Below are 13,343 nucleotides of genomic sequence, written 5' to 3' on the forward strand. Positions count from 1 at the left end.
ATTTAATGTGACAAATTTGGTTGTCAATCTTATTATCACTGATTTAGTAGCTCTCTGTCAAGGCATCCTAGCAGGTAATTAAAAAAGTACCCATAAAACTGCAAGCCATTCTTTAAAGTTCTTCCCTCTTCTCATCCCTTCATTTGATAATAACTAGGTGTTTCTGTCACATGTAGTACATTTCAGGGCTGAATCTCTCCAATGCATGCAGATGTGAACTAGTGAGGGCTGACTATTTTTCTTTAAATGGCCATTCAGACCTCTTGTCTGTGTTTTGTGCTGCTACAGTGTACTCATCCAGTTCAATAGAGTAAAGAGAAATAGTCTTTGTTGATGGTTGCCAGGACCCCTCCCTCCTCCTAATATCTGTGTATCTTGAGTGCCTCACCTAATTATTTAAAAGCAGACAAGGCACTGTCATGGTGTGCTTCATGCAGAAACACTCTTTATAATGCATGCAGTAATCTTTGTTTTTCTGATTACTTACCAGGTAGAACAGTGGATGAATAGAGCTCCTCGTATATTTAAATCAGCAAGTACAATAAAAGGATTTCATGTAATGCAAACAAACTTTGACTTATCTGTAATACACACTATCAGCAAACATAATCACCAGAAAACAGCAATATAAGATTGGCTGACTAACTCTGCATTACATATAATGTGCATATTTACAAGTTTTCAACACCAGTAGCTGTACAGCTCTGTATTATTAAATACTGCAGTCAATCTATTTGCCTTGCATCTTCTTGCAGCTTGACACAGTGCATACTAATGGGTGATTTTGCAGAGGGCAGGGATTCATTTCAGAGGAGGACAGGAAGTGTGCAGCAGGTTTTAAAAGCTATTAAAGAAGATGACTCGGGTTTGCAGGAAGTTACCTAGGAGTTGGGCTTCTGTGAATGCCCATTGTTTGTGTCGCTTTAAACCTAATGTCAGAGGAGGAGGAGGAGGAGTAGCAGTTGTTTGTGTCCTGAACAGCGTAGTTTCCTCATTGTGGTGTGTTGGAAACTGAAGCGTAACCATGAAGCTGGAGGTAAGAATACAGAACGGTCTGGGAGCTGCTGCAAAAGGGACTGTTTGTGTGCATACATGTTCTTTGTTCTGCAGCTTTTGCAGCTGCTAAGTGTTGAAGGGCAGCTGTAAGCTGCAGTCATCCTTAGAGCAGAGAGACTGAAACTGAGGGCCAGGAAGGTTTGGAATGCTGAACAGCTCACCCACATGACTGCGGTGGAAACTGTTTCTTTTTTTCTTTCTTTTTTTTTTTTTTCTTTAGCAGTTGTCAGTTGAGCTTTTTGAAGAGTTGCAGTTCTAGAAGTAGATGTTGTAATTTAAATTCTTAGATGAATGCTGAGCATACTGAAAGCTGTAAAAGTATATGGAATTTTTCAACAGAGATTTTATTAATTTTTATGTTAATATTTATTTTTTTTTCACTAGCTGGTCACATTTGGTTTATGATTTTTGTTTCAAATTAGACCCAACTGCTATATGCTAGTGCAGTTTGGAAACTCTACTTCTTATTATTGCAATGTGCCATGAACAATTGTTGTCTATAAACTTGTCTGCACCCCCCCCCCCCCCACATGATGCATTATGTACATCATCAGTATGAGTAACAAGCACCTGGTGTGGAGATAGCACCCATGATGTTCTGATCTCAGTTGCAGTGAAGCCAAGTGTACCTTATTGGCTGCTGTTATGTATTTCGTTGTATATGTGTACTTCTTTATAAAACACAGAAAAGTAAAATCAGTGAAATTTTATGATTAGGAACACAGTTGTCGACTGCATTGCAGCTTTTCTGGTACAAGCCCATGAAGAGTTGTATTCGTAATTGCCTGTGACAGTACAATTCATTTATGACAAGTCGAGTTAGGTTTGCCTGAATCGCAGAAAACGATCCATGAGAAAAAAAAAAACTTGAGGAAAGAGTGTCTGCATATTACATGTAGCTGAATTCTTAGAACCATTTCCAGTGGATCTGTGTGCACCATTTGGTACTATTTCATTTGGTGCTCTTAGCCTTAGCCTCACGTCATTTGAAGTGTCTTACGATAAGTAAGTTTTGAACATAGCTGGTTGCATTCTGTCTTTCCCAAGCAGATGTACACACATGCACACACCTTCATTGAGTATTGTGCATTGTAGTTCAGACTAAAACTGCCAGACTGTAACCAAAGGCTTGTATTTTGTCAATAATTTTTATGTCCTTACTGAATCTGTTACTTCTAAGACAAAGATTGATTCCCAGCTGTATTAAGAATTAGTTAAATGACCTTTCATCATCCCAGTGGAAGTACTTTAGGGGATACCTCAAAGGGCAGTTACACGAACACTGCAATATGGCTGCAACATTGATCTTTGTGACATACATGCTGTACAGATTAAAGAGTTGTAAAAGTAAAGCACCACAATTCCAAAAGGCATAGAGGTTGCCAGTCTGTCAGTAAGGATAACCACATTTACGTCTGTGTAATGATACAGAAATAGAGAGTGGCTACATTCATTGCTTGTCTTGGCTGTGTCAGTTGAGCATGTGAGCATGCATTGCCTATGGCTACTTCAGTCATGTGGAATATCAGATATTAGCTAGCACATCCTTGTTAAATAGAGGTACATTTTGAAGTTGATGCAGTCGTCTGCTTCTCACATCTTGGAAAAAAATGCTGACCATGTGTTTGTTGTGCAGGGGACTGTGTCTATAGTCATTGCAGAGAAAATGACAAACGACATCTGTGTGATTATTTGTGTTCATCTTGTGTAAAGTGTGTGTGTGTGTGTGTGTGTGTGTGTGTGTGTGTGTGTGTGTGTGTGTGTGTGTGTGTGTGTGTGTGTGTCTGTGTGTGTGTGTGTGTGTCTGTGTGTGTGTGTGTGTGTGTGTGTGTGTGTGTGTCTGTGTGTGTGTGTGTCTGTGTGTGTGTGTGTCTGTGTGTGTGTGTGTGTCTGTGTGTGTGTGTCTGTGTGTGTGTGTGTGTGTGTGTGTGTGTGTGTGTGTGCACAGATATACCATTCGTGTAAACTTAAATAAATGTAGTGGCACAGATATATCACCATTGTCTTGTTTTGCACATGCTAGGAGTACACCTGCATAAAGCACATGTCCTTGCTGTCAAGCTGTAAGTAACATATTGATAGACAAGTGTACAAGATGTATAAGATAGTGGAATTACAAAACAAGGATGTTTCTTTAGAAATTAAGACTGTAACAAACTGCTGCCAAGGGGTGAGATGGTATGATCCAAGTATGGATTGTAGAAGAAAAGTGGTCGGATGCCACAGAGTATGCAGAAGAGCATTAGCAGTGAACATTGTAACAGTGGTAGTCTGCCAGAAAGAGAATGCAAGTGAAACATTTGTGTCTTTGTTGTATAGGTAACCATAACATTTTTGCAGTGAAAGCAATATGGGAAAAGCAGATTATTTGCATGACTATGTACACAACTTATGGATGTCTCTGTATTGAATGCACAGCAAAATGACAGTGAATATGGATATCTAGTACAGTAACTCTGTGCTGTTGCCCAGAAATGACGCATTCACCCTTTGAGTTAAGCATCTGATCACAGCATGGTAACAATTGATTAGTCCTACTACGCTGACCAACATGGAAGGGGATACCACATTATCGAATTCCTATAAGTACACTTGGTGTAGGTGTCTCTTTTCAGGAGCAACCCAAAATCATATGTATAATTAAGTGACTTGGTCTGAATTGTACATTGTGGCAGTGGAGACTAAGGGAGTCAAACCTAAGAATTTAAGACATAGGGCATAGTCTTAAAATTCTGTACTGTACTGCTTGCATTCATTATGATGGGGGTGCACTTCTGTTATATGATGTGGTTCAGAGGTGCTCCGCACTGCAGTCCTAGTAATGCTCACAGCATATTCTAGGTATGTTTCATGCTAAAATGATCATTGAATGGGGAATATATTCCAGGGATGGCAACTGTGACAGAATGGTGTAGGAAGAGGAGAATGAGAGTCAGGTGGAGGTGGGAAGAGGTGAGGTAGGAAACAGAAAAGGCAAAAAAGGCAGGAGCAGAACCCACTGAATAGAACACCTTTGGGCATAGCAGAGAAAGTTACATTATTATCACTGGGACCCTGATTATGTGTTGGATGTAATTCAGAGGGTCTGTATTATATGCTTGAAGAGACTTTTCTTCAAACATATAATTGACACCTAAAGAGCGAACGCTCTAAAGGGCTAATGGCTATGCCCGCAATTTTTTTCATCATTAAAAAATTCAATTGGCTATCGGTAATTCCCCTTTTCCCCAATGTAGAGCAATCTCGGAGTTGGTATATTTAGTTAGGAGGGGTTCGCCCCCCACTTGATTAGGTTTTTAAAGTTTGTGTTTTTTGTGTACGGCCCTGTGAATTTTTTCCCGAGGAATACATTTGTGGACGTGGCCATTCGGTCTTTAGGTGTCAATGATTATATGTTTGAAGAAAAGTCTCTTTGAGCATGTAATATAGACCCTAATTCAGAGCACATGGGATCGGAAGGAGTATGAATGTTCCTAATACAATGCAGACAGTATAGGGTGCCAATGACGCAATGACATGCAGATAAGTTATGTACCACATGGACACCATACATCTACAGTTTTCCTGCAGTTTACCAAAGTGCCATGTGCAGTGCATATCCCCCAGCATGAAACTTGAAGATGAAGCTCCTGCATACAGGACTACAGGACTGTAATATCTGCACTGATGGTGTTTCTGTCATATGGGTAGCCAGTGCTGCAAACAGACAATTGCAGTGCATTTTGATGCTGAGACAGAAACCATGCAGATGTGAAGGACATGGGTGTGAATCACAGGTCATATGAGAACTGCACATTGACTAAGCCATACTAATCAGTGGAGACTTGCAGTTTAGAGCATATACCTTTGCTCTGTAACAGCCAATATCATGACATGCATGTAGCCCATTGGCCCCCAGTAGAGTTGTTACCACATGTGTTTGTGTTATCAGTCTGGAAATGTAGTGGGAATCCAGGGTGTACAGTCAGACTTAACAATGATTGCTTGTGACAACACTTCACTTGGGAGGGTGCTGTTGCTGTGCATCTCTGAGCCTCCACCTGTCAAGTGGCCCACATCAGTTTCTTTTTCTCTGGGAGCAGACATTATCCCCCTTTACCTGATTTTTCGTGTTTTGCTGTTGTGATCCCAGAGCATCTATGGTGTGAGTCTTCCAAAAGTTGCTTGGTACAGATCATTATTGTTTCCAGCTGCATATTCTCAGCACATCTAGGCCATCATTTCCAGAAGCTGATAGTGTTTGTGCATTGTCCCCTTCAAGAGACCGCTGCAGGCCTTGGCATTTGGTGGGGGAAGTGCTCACTGATGGGTTTATCTTTAGAAGGTTCGTAAGAACATGTGCAGGCTATGTCAACCTCATTATATTTTATGCTTTATATCCCTGTTCCGCTGCATGCTGTACAAATGAGTTGTGCCACATTTTCACTGGATGACTAGAATTAAATTTCACTGAAGCTGCTGATGAGGAACTTCCATCTCCCACACCAAGGACTGTGCCACGGATAGAATCATGTTTCCTACCCACACTGTTTGCGCCTGTATCTTTAAAATGCTGTACTGTTCTTTGTGTCACATGGTATGGATGCACCTGAACCAGGAGTACTCTCACTTTAGCCCTGGCAGGGTGAAAACGCTATGAGTAGTCCTTGTGTCATCATGTTTTGTATAAATTTGTGTGGCTGGAGAGAACTCGATACCTCCCATGACTGTTCCACAGAACTTTACAGTATGTGATTGTACAGGGAATGTTACAGGGCCCACTGTTCACTGAGCAGTTTGATGGGTAACCCTTGCTGGTCTAGTCATCTTGTGTGACTGTCTCACTCCACCTCAGTTCTGGGAAGAAACTTTAAGAAAGAGCCTAGAATTATAGAGTGACAGAGATATGGGTTTATGTACTGCATGCATGACTTTGCATCCATTGTGGAGCCCCTTCAAGCTAGATTTGCAAGCCTGAAACCCCTTGGCTTGCTTCATTCATATGCTGGACATGTATCATTTACAGTGTGAATAACTGCTAAGTCACATTGAGCATTAGGCAAATGTTAGCAACATTTAGAGAAGTACTTAATGAGGTGTTGAATAATTCCTGCTATTGTGACTGTGGTTTCAGTGCAGGCTGCAGAGCATGGTGCATGACACACACAGCTGTTATGCTGCATCCCCATTTAAATAAGCAGACTGTCAGAATGATAGTCATGGTTTCACTTGTATAAATGCAGGCTTGGTGTGCTGCTTTCAAATCCAAGTATACTCCTAGAGAACGGGAATAATTGGCTTTTTCCTTTAACTACTCGCTTTCCTAATGTGCAGTGTGATGTTGAAGGAGGTCTTCAGTGAGTGTTGGCTGGAAGTGTATAAGTTGCGATCACTTGTGCAGTGGAAGGTGTGAATTGGGGATAAGTTCTCTAATCCCTTACATACCATACCCATCCAATCCAGGTGTAGTTGTACATAACTACAGTATACACAGCCAGAATAGCCTTGTCTGACAACCCCACACAAGTCTTTCAGTTAGTGCTGTGAACACTGTGCCTCTCCAAGTAAATATCATGAGCCTTAACAAATGCAGTCTAACTGTGCAGTGAAGCTGCACTTTTTATCCTGTGGCTGGTTACTGACACCTCCGTGTGTTGTGTGTGTACCACACACACAACATGTCTGCCGGGGAGGTGGAGTACGCAGATCAAAAGTGTAGGCAGGCATGCACCACACAAGTCATTGTTTACAAATTCATTTTTATGGATGACACTGTGCCATTCAATCTGTAGTCTTTGACCGTACTGCATTCAGATTAACAGTGTGACAGCGAGCAGTCTGCATAATGAAGCTTTCCTTCAGCAGGGCAAATTCGGACTGTTTCATTGCTTATTGCAGCAGTGTGGTGTGCATCTGTAGAGCTTGGAAAGGGTTACATGTACAGCAGCTAGAGGCTTAGAAATTACAAACAGAGCACAGCTGTGCCAGCAGAATATAGTACAGTAGTTGTGGTCAAACTGGTATACATTTTAAGCATATTTACATTTATTACATTTTAAGCATATTTACATTTATTCTTTCCCAAACAAAATAGAATCAGAAAAAATGAAGGAGATGTGGGTGTTAGAGGGGTGCAAGGGAGCTTTTTTCTGTATAAATGTATGTATCCTAGAAAGGTTAGGCACATTGCTGAATGAATAAAAATGATGGCAGTGATTTGTATTATTTTCTTCTTTGACCAAAGGCCTGATCTCTTCATCTAGTTCTGTGCCTGCTGGAATAACTAGAATCTGATCTAGTGATATATTGAAGAATAGGGGCATTATAGATTGTTGTGCTTGTGTGATTAAAAGCATTTATTGCAGCTTGGATATAAATCAGATCTTCATAATAATAAACCACTTTGTTTAGGTAATTTTGTATTATTTGGACAAGGGATTTCTCATAAGTATAGCCAATTTGCTTAAGAGTCTTTTACATTTCATTATGAGAATATATATATATATATATATATATATATATATATATATATATATATATATATATATATATATATAATGTGCAGCACTTCATTGAACAATTTTCATGACTGTGTCATGTGGCAGTGGGGGACTAGCACTATGGTTAGTTGCATGCACATATGTGAAGTTCCTGCTAGCATGTGCAAATTATAGCAGGGTTCTATAGGTGGCAGTTGTTGTACTCTGTTGTCTTATGACATACACTGGTTATTGCATTTTACTGTGCTCTTGCTGAATGATCCTTTAAGCCACTGCTATCCATTAGGCATTGTGCATTCTGCCAAATAGCAGTAAAGACTGCCACTGGGTTGGGTAATTGTGAGTCCACCTGTATTGTTTTGCACTGACATCATGATTTGCATATTGTTCCTCCTGACCACGACATTTGGATTAAAGTCATAAATGTATAGGTAACTATGAATCACTGCAGATAGCACAAGTATCAACTTAACACAGTCCTTTATGCTGCTTTCTGCAAAGCTGATCATGCCACAGTACCACTCCCTGCCTGTGTGTATCCATGAACATCAAGGTTGGCAGTTAGTAACAGTGAATCTTTTGGGTGGGGAATCAATGTACATTGTACACTGCACAAGCGGCTATGTAAGGTAGGCAGCTCGGTTACAACTTGCACCTCTGTATTGTCTTTGGGAGTTTTTTCTTAAACATGCCAGAGAATATGCAGAAACTTGTAGTTCTTGACTAGTAATCCTGCTTTCCTTGCACATGACATGTCTGCAGTTTTATAATAGCATTCTCTAATCTTAGCCACAGATGACAGGCCTGTACTCCGTATCTATTTTGGGCATGCTGCCTGGTGTTGCTGTATGACATTTGCGTCAGTATTGGCTGTGTTGTAATAAGATGTTAAACTTGTTTATTACCCATAGAAAAGCTAATATGCAGTCCCATTTGTGATTGGTAACATTTTTGCCTAGGCAGTTCACACAGGTCTAGAATGTTTTCCTTCTGTGTTTTTGTGTATGTTGCAGAGACATTCTGACAGCAATGTACCTGTGCCTAGAGCATTGTCTGTATGTGTACCAGTGACGTATAATTGTGCCTGCACATGCAACATGAAATAGAAATGTGCTATGTGTGGCTGTTGCCCATTGTTTATTACTGTTAAAAGATTAAATGTCACTGTGGTGCATAGTGATTGTACCTAAAGGCACTTTACAGATATAAAACCATTATAATATCTAATGTATGTGGTATTTTTTAAATTTTTGCTGTAGACCACATAGTCCATTTGTACTACATTCCCAACATGTTTATGTTGTTCTATATATGTCATCTCCTTGACCAGATTTGTATTAAGATTAAGGCACAGTGCCTTTCTTGTGAAAGCAAGGTACAGCTTTACTGTGTGTGTGTGTGTGTGTGTGTGTGTGTGTGTGTGTGTGTGTGTGTGTGTGTGTGTGTGTGTGTGTGTGTGTGTGTGTGTGTGTGTGTGTGTGTGTGTGAGCACAGCTGATAACCATCACAGATGAGGTGGACATGACTGTGCTTTAACTGCTGCATTTGGTTTCATGATGAAAGGTAGTGGTGCTGCTGTTTGGGCAAGAGTCACTGGTGAGCTTGAGGATGACAGTAATGTACAGTGTTGGTGTGTTATAGAAGAGACACACAGGGATCTTTGGGAGTAAGGAACAGTTCAGAGGCTTCCAGGGTTTGATATGTGGGTAGGAGCAAACTGTGGATTGTGTGGAGGGTTTCACAGATATAGCACTGCTTTATAGAATTTTGTCTAATACAGAGAGTAGAATGTATGCAGTTGTATGCTGCTGATATAGCTATACCTTAGTGCACTAAGTTGAGTTGACAGGGTCGTTTACATGCACTTGTGCACGGAATGTGACTCCTCATGTGTAGACTGGTGTTCAAGTCAAATCTGCACCACTTCCTCATCATTGTACTGTTGTACAGTAGATCATATGATTTTAAGTTAGAGAGTGCTTTGATACAGTCTTTCCCCACGTTACACTGATGAGGTCAGACAGCTGTCTGCTGCTGAAGTCTACCACAATCCTACTGTGCTAAATATCGTGGCTTGGTGTTTGAATACTTTTTAATGCATTTGTACTAAAGCTTATTAGCACATCTTTAGCATACATCTTCCATTCCTGTTTATTTACTGTTTCCATTTAGTGATACTGTAGCTTCTCTCAACATAATAGTACATGCCAGGAGAATAGCCAAGATTTTTTGAATTCTGCATCAACCTCCAGAATGTAACCTCTTCCCCCTCAAGTGTAGCATCCACCCCATACAGCATATGTTTATAGACAAAACACCTTTACATTACTGGAAAAATATGCATTATGGTGTTCTCCTGACAAAATAAAAGTGGTAACTATGCCTGCACTTATTTTATCATAAAGCTGATGCATCTCGGTGCCTAGAATCAATTACCCCCCCCCCATTAAAAATGTATGTGCAGTAGCATTGGGTATACCCTATATGCATGTATTTCTATACTTGTACATTCTTGTTTTGTGTCTATGCAGGTGTAATACTTTGCAGTCACATTGTCTGCATTGGATAGAGTAGTGGATTCAGGCCCAGGCTCCTGCCCCAGTACTCTGCATTTATCCTGACTTTATGTTGTCTCTAAAGTTCTGCATAGGCCTTCCAGGTTAACTAGATGCATGGCCACCTTGTGCATGTACGTAACATGTTCAGTACTTGACATTGTTCTCCACTGTGCAACTGTCTCTGTTTCTGTGCAGCTACAGAAAACATTGTCATGCAAGCTTGAGTGACCACAGTCCCACATCTATTTGGTGATAAACCATAATGCTTATTGGCGATTTTCTTGTTTTCTCTGTAGTCTTTCAGTGCATAATGGTGTGGTGTTACTAATTACAGGGTCTTGTAGCCCATCCTAGCCCACCACTCATGGCTAGAGGTGCAGCTGGCCAGTAAGCACCTTGCCCCCATGTTGTAGTTTTGTCAGTGATACTGTTTTCCTCTTCTTCCATATTATCACTTGATGCCAGTCTGACTGCTTCATGGTGATCCTTGCATCCACACAGTGTGCATTCACCCTGATTTGTGGCTAACCTACTTTGGTCCTTATGTGAGAACTTTCTTTGGTCCTGCATCTGTTTCCCTTGTATGCCGTGATATCTATTGCATGCTACTTTGAGGGTTTATCTAATATGTAAGAACATCACTGTACGCAGGCTGTCATATTGGTATTGGGCTTCCATTGGTACATCAGTTCTATCTGTACTGCTCTGCAGGGCATCTTGGCTGCATTTCTACAGACTATATCTTCCAGTTGCTACTGTGTTGCCTACGTATTTCTTTCAGCCTCCATTTTGACTGATGCAGTCTCAACCATAGTTACAGCCGATATGTTGCAAATTTTAGCTACCTTTGCACAGTGGAGCCCCTTGCCTGCCTGTGTGACAGTATTGTCCTCTGGTACTTTTTCTACAATTTAGCCAGTTTTTGATGCAATTTAGTCCTTGGCTGTATTTACTACAGTTAGCCCTTGGCTACCCTTTTTCTGTTGCTGTGCCGTAGTCCCTAGCAACAGTGTGCTATGCTGCAGCCCTTAACTACATTTCCCCATGTGATACTCCCATCTTGAGACAGTTCTTCTAGTGCCTTCTGCCTGTCATCACATTTCTGCCCGTATGTGGTCAGCACAGAGCAGAACATGATTTCAGGTTGTATCGGATTTGTGTGCTGCTTACTTGTCCTTACTGACTTGCAAGTGCCAAACTTGCCTTCCCACAATACAGTCTCACAGCACTCCGTGCAAGAAGCTTTATAAATCCCACCTGAAGACTGTGTTGTTAGTGTGCTGTTTTACACACACACACACACACACACACACACACACACACACACACACACACACACACACACTCACACCATTAATTCTCAATAGAAATGTTTTATTTTGAAGTTGCTGGATGACTTACCCAGGGAGGGGTGATCTGATTTGTTCAGCATGAAGAGATCTGAAAAGGCAGTGAGTATTAATCCATCTGTGAACAAGCATACATCCTAAGAGAGCTTGACAGCGTGATGAAATAGCTTCCATATGAAGCTGCTTATAAGCTACATTTTGAAGTCTTACCAGAACCCCCCCCCCCCCAATCATATTTTATATGATTCTGAGAAAATCTATAAAATTAATTGCATTAGGATACTCTTTAAGACTATATTTTTCTGGTAGGACTTACTTATTGAAGACCCTGTGATTCATTATGAATGTTTGCTCATGTAAGTGAAGGTCTGCACTGTGTGGGCATGGTCCTCCAAGGAAGTATGCTGTATAGCATGAATGTTTGCTCATGTAAGTGAAGGTCTGCACTGTGTGGGCATGGTCCTCCAAGGAAGTATGCTGTATAGCACTGTGTAGATAAAGTATAATTTTACCCAAGAAGCACATATCATACCTCTGACTTTGCTTGTCTCTCATCCCTAATTCCCCGTAGCATCTTTCCTCTGTTGTGATGTCACTGATTGTCAACAGTATGAATAAGGCTCTCTCCTCACCCCCTGTTGTCTAGTCTTTGATTTCTGGTGCTAGGAATCGAGCCCTTTCCTGTCACTCACCCACCCACTGTTTCATTTCCCCTGGTTATCTTCCTTTCATTAATAAACACCTTCCTCTCCTCCTTTTCATTTACATAGCAGTCCTCCTCCTGTTAAATAAACAGCCTTTTATCCCTTTCCCATTGTCACATCATTGATTATGTTCCATTCACCATTAAAACCCCCTTTCACTTCCCCGCCTGAGATGTGTTTCTTGTCATATCGAAAATATATTTTTTTTGTGAATCCATGATATGCTGAATCATTCTCGTAGATAGTAAAATGTTATGGAAAGTTGTGATTCCCAAAAAAGATATAATTTACATCTGATCGATTGATTATTTTGTTTACTGGGTGGAAGGGGACGAGTCAAGTGACCCTTCCCTTTAGACACAGCATCAGAGCACTGAAATTAATGTAAAGGTGGAGTGTGGTGTCTTGGGTGGAGGTGTATACCACTCTTTCTGTGACGCAAAATTCTGTGCATGCTCATGCATCCCACCCTGTTCCATATTACCAGACATCCTTTGCTTGTGCTTATGCCGATTTATAGAGGGTACTTGCACATGGTGTACACAAGTATTGTAGTCTATAGAACCATGCCACTGAGTACTTGTGTATGCCATTAGAAAAAAATTAAGTTTGCAAGACTGTTTATTTCTTCCTAACTGACCTAAGGTTATGACTCACTGTAATTCAGGTGCCATTATTTCTGTAAAATGCCATCAGTTGTTTTGACTGTTTTGAACATTTGCTTGTTAATTAGGTAAATGAAATGCTCCATTGTGGACCCACTTCAGCCACACCCTGATATACAATGGGGAGGTTAAAATGCAGTGTCTATCTGTATAAATAAAAGGACTATAGGAATATGGACAGTTTCAGAGTGACCTTTCCAACAATAAGGTGGGTGAAAAAAATCTGTGCACACAAGAGGAGGCAATGATAAGCATACAGAGTTAGTTGTGAAGATATATTCATTGCAGGAAAATGTGAAATAATGAATCTGGGAAGTGAAAATCTGGAAAATAAGGGGTCTGTATCATTTCAGTGAATGGCTGCATTGTCGAATGGCATTGCACCGAAAATGCAGTCTCTCGAACCGTTCTGACTGAGATCGCATTATGATGAAATCAGGAAATTTGCCCTTTCTCCCACTGTAGTGTGATCTCTGAGTTGGTATATATAGTTAGTGGGGGGGGGGGGGTGTTTGGATTCAGCGAACTGTAT

The 13,343-nt window shown here is 40.7% G+C and overlaps 1 protein-coding gene across 1 annotated transcript in view; it reads left to right on the forward strand.

Moving 5' to 3' along the window:
- The first annotated feature begins 888 nt into the window (after nt 1–888).
- The window catches only part of LOC122796846, a 282,354-nt gene continuing 269,899 nt past the window's right edge, over nt 889–13,343 (forward strand). Inside the window, exon 1 of the mRNA XM_044065590.1 lies at nt 889–1,036. Coding sequence (XP_043921525.1) covers nt 1,025–1,036 — 12 coding nt within the window. The 5' untranslated portion in view covers nt 889–1,024. The remainder of the gene's footprint in view (nt 1,037–13,343) is intronic.

This window comes from Protopterus annectens, chromosome 3.part0 (assembly GCF_019279795.1).
Source record: "Protopterus annectens isolate FY-2018-M chromosome 3.part0, PAN1.0, whole genome shotgun sequence".
NCBI lineage: Eukaryota > Metazoa > Chordata > Ceratodontiformes > Protopteridae > Protopterus > Protopterus annectens.